This window comes from Colobus angolensis, unplaced genomic scaffold (assembly GCF_000951035.1).
Source record: "Colobus angolensis palliatus isolate OR3802 unplaced genomic scaffold, Cang.pa_1.0 Scaffold50, whole genome shotgun sequence".
NCBI classification, from domain to species: Eukaryota; Metazoa; Chordata; class Mammalia; order Primates; family Cercopithecidae; genus Colobus; species Colobus angolensis.
In genome coordinates, this window is record NW_012118488.1 from 1,303,226 (window position 1) to 1,307,041 (window position 3,816).

At 46.1% G+C, this 3,816-nt stretch overlaps 1 protein-coding gene across 1 annotated transcript in view; it reads right to left on the bottom strand.

Annotated features, from left to right (window-relative positions):
- The window catches only part of SOCS7 (suppressor of cytokine signaling 7), a 60,564-nt gene that overhangs the window by 52,708 nt on the left and 4,040 nt on the right, over positions 1–3,816 (bottom strand). The window contains exon 3 of the mRNA XM_011960008.1: positions 3,734–3,814. Coding sequence (XP_011815398.1) covers positions 3,734–3,814 — 81 coding nt within the window. The remainder of the gene's footprint in view (positions 1–3,733; positions 3,815–3,816) is intronic.

Below are 3,816 nucleotides of genomic sequence, written 5' to 3' on the forward strand. Positions count from 1 at the left end.
CTGAGAGGCGGAGGTTGCAGTGAGCCAAGATTGGGCCACTGCGCTCCAGCACGGACGACAGAGCGAGACTACGTCTCCCAAAAAAAAAAAAAAGAGAGAGAGAGAGACAGAGTCTGGCTCTGTTGCCCAGGCTGGAATGCAATGGCACATCATAGCTCACTGTGCCCTTAAACTCCTGGGCTCAAGTAATCCTCCTGCCTCTGCCTTCCAAGTATTGGGACTACAGGTGCGCACTACCACACCCAATTGGTGAACCCATTTCTTACCTTGCTTAAAAAGAGTTACCTGGCCGGGCGCGGTGGCTCAAGCCTGTAATCCCAGCATTTTGGGAGGCCGAGACGGGCGGATCACGAGGTCAGGAGATCGAGACCATCCTGGCTAACACAGTGAAACCCCGTCTCTACTAAAAAATACAAAAAACTAGCCAGGTGAGGTGGCGGGCGCCTGTAGTCCCAGCTACTCGGGAGGCTGAGGCGGGAGAATGGTGTAAACCCGGAAGGCGGAGCTTGCAGTGAGCTGAGATCCAGCCACTGCACTCCAGCCTGGGCGACAGAGCGAGACTCCGCCTCAAAAAAAAAAAAAAGAGTTACCTAAGTTGGCTGGGGGTGGTGGCTCATGCCTGTAATCCTAGCATTTTGGGAGGCCAAGGCAGGCAGATCACCTGAGGTCAGGAGTTCGGGACCAGTCTGGCCAACATGGCAAAACTCCAGCTCTACTAAAAATAAAAAATTAAAAAATTAGCCAGGCATGATTGTGTGCCCCTGTAATCCCAGCCACTGGAGAGGCTGACGCAGGAGAATCACTTGAACCCGGGAGGCGGAGGTTGCAGTAAGCCAAGATCGTACCACTGCACTCCAGCCTGGGCCACAGAGCAAGACTCCACCTCAAAACAAAAAACAAAACAAAAACAAATCTCTAAACTAACTCATACTACACTGAAGACAATATATCCATGTAGGTCCACTTACCAGACTCAAAAGCAACTAAAAGGAAGTTTTGCTTAGTGCTAAAATGTGGGAATTGTTAAACCTTCTAAAATGATTGTAAGAAGGCAGATGTTGAGAATAGCAAAGGGAATTATGCCCAGAGGTTACTGTAAAAGTCCCAAATTGTATAGCAAAGACTGTAGAAGCCCATAATTAACTCCAATCAACAATGAGGACAAAGGCATATACCCTTTGGCAAAAGACTGAAATTTCTCACCACTACCAGGTCCTACCAATCAAAACAAGAGAAAAGCTAAAAATCCAAACTCATCCTCCCACTATTGCGGACTTAGGAGGTGCAGATCCACAGAAATCACAACTACCCTGGCCAGACTCACCAAGTTTCTCACAGCTGCGAGGCTGCCAGCAAGACTGGCACATAGTAAGCTGTGGAAAAGCTCACAAGCAGCACCAAATCCTAAGCATTAAAAAATTTACCAGCTCAGTCTTATTACTTATCTTCTAAAAAGCACAAACTATTCCATCTAGATTTCTCTTCTCAACAATCTATTCTTATAAGGACAGGAACAAGACAGTCAACACTCACCCATTTTACAGATGGGGGGAAAAGGGAAGCATGAAGACAACAAATTTGGTCATCTCCCAGCTGATGTTGGAGTTTACATGGCATCTAGACTTTCACATTCTCTATACAGCATGCTGCCTCCAAACAGAAGTCAACCAAACGTTTATACACAAATACCTAGCTCTTCTCCAATTCATCAAAAAAAGCCCTTGGACCAAAAAATGTAATTCTCCAGTGCCCTGAACTAAGCTTCTTTGCAAAGCTACAGCCCAATTTGCTCTGCGGCAGAAATCTGTATTGTGCTTAGTGTGAGGGTTGGTGGCAGAGCAGCCAATGACCATTAAATTCTGCTTCCAAAGGCAAAAAACCGTATAATGTTATATGCCTTTTCCTCTTCCTAATCTGTTAGACGTAGCAGCTAATTTCACGCCACACCTCGTATTTGGCATCTCTGGAATCTCAGATGAACTCCTGGTCAACATGGAACAAAGGCAAGACAAACCACAAGAAAATTAGCAACCTATCCTATGTCATTACCCACAGCTTTAATCCCGCCCTCCCCTGCATCTGATGAAAATTTCATCTGTGTTGGTAAGTGGAGCATTGAATACAGAGCCTACCACAAAAAAGCTGTTTCAGCAGCCACACACTTTTCAAGATCTGAACTCCCAGCATGAATTCACTAGGAGGCAAAGGCAGAAACACTGGCCTACCTAAAGGGGCAACACACTGATTTCTTCAGAAAGTTTGGATTTGGCCTGATCCCCAAGACAAGTCCATGGCACAGCTGTTCGGAAAGGGCAAGAAAGCCAAATCCACCCAACATTTTCTTCTTGGAGTACCCAAGTTCCCTTGAAAACAGAAGTCCATGAATGAGTGGTTCCCAGTCAGGATCAACTGGGGAGTTTTTAAAAAATTCAAACTCTTAGGCTTTTCAAAAAGCTCCCCAAGTGATCCTAGTTCACGGTAAGGTTATCAATTTATACCTGTTCTTTAGCTTTGGTTTACGGCTGCCAGTATGTCTCAAGAATCCATCACGTAAACCACAACAAAACCAATTCCAATCTTTCTGAGAACCCACTCAAAGAAGTACGAACCACAATGGCAGTTACAACAAGGTAACTCATTTCACTGACACCAAAGTTGACAGCTTTGTAAACCAACGCTACAGATCTAACACTGGATGCCAAAGATCAGTCCACCCCTCAGAAATGCAGGAAAAAAACTCAATGTCTATGTTTGGAATTTTCATCAACTGGCCTAGAACTCATGTACCTGTCTCTACCTTGTCTATGTCTTACTGGTACTTAGAATTCTCAAATGGCCTTGAGAGAGCACAAAACTATTTTCTCGAGACAGGCTCTCACTCTGTCACGCAAACTGGAGTACAGTGGCATGATCACTATTCACTGCAACCTCCACCTCCTGGGCTCAAGTGATCCTCCTGCCTCAGCCTCCCGAGTAGCTGAGACCACTCCCGGCTAATTTTTTATTAATTTTTTGTAGAGATGAGGGGCTTTTTTTTTTTTTTTTGGTAGAGATGGAGTTTCGCATGTTGCCCAGGCTGGTCTCAAACTCCTGAGCTCAGGTTATCCGCCATCCTCAGCCTCCAAAGTGCTGGGATTACAGGTGTGAGCCACTGTGCCCGGTCTATTTTCTATTCTCACAGACAGTGGTCAGCACCCAAATTTGATATGCCAAGTTCATCTAAGGGAACAACCAGGAAAACATTAAAACTTTGAACAGATGTCCAATTGATTGCTGGCCTACAATTGCATTTGAAGATTCTCCTGTCATTTGCATGCACGAGTGTGAAGGGGGGTGCGGTGCTGGTACACAGAATAAGCAAGGCGGTCAAGATGCAACACCAGCTTTTTGCCCCAAAGGCCAAACATTTCCAGCAATCTCCATTCCAGGGATAATGGCACACAGCCGCCTTGGAAAAACTTAAAAAGCTATGCCAGGGTGGGGATGGGGGGATGGTCTGAAACCATCTTCCAACAAGAGATGCAAACCAGCTGAGAAGTGTCATGGAGTGTGCACTCTTTAAGAGTGAAAGCTGTTTCCACAATTAGCTCTGACCTTAAGCGAGATGTTATCACCTTTGGTACCAAGTCTCTGCCTCCTCCTGAAGACCCTATCTTAAGAACTGTAGCAATAGATAAAAAGGGAAACCTAACAAGAAAAGGAAGTTTGTCGGCCAGCCCCCCGCCGGTCTCACCTCCCTGCGTCCAGCTCCCGGCCCGCAGAACCTCCCATGTCTGTCAGGCTCGCAGCTGAAGCAGCCAGCTCTCCAGAAGGCCT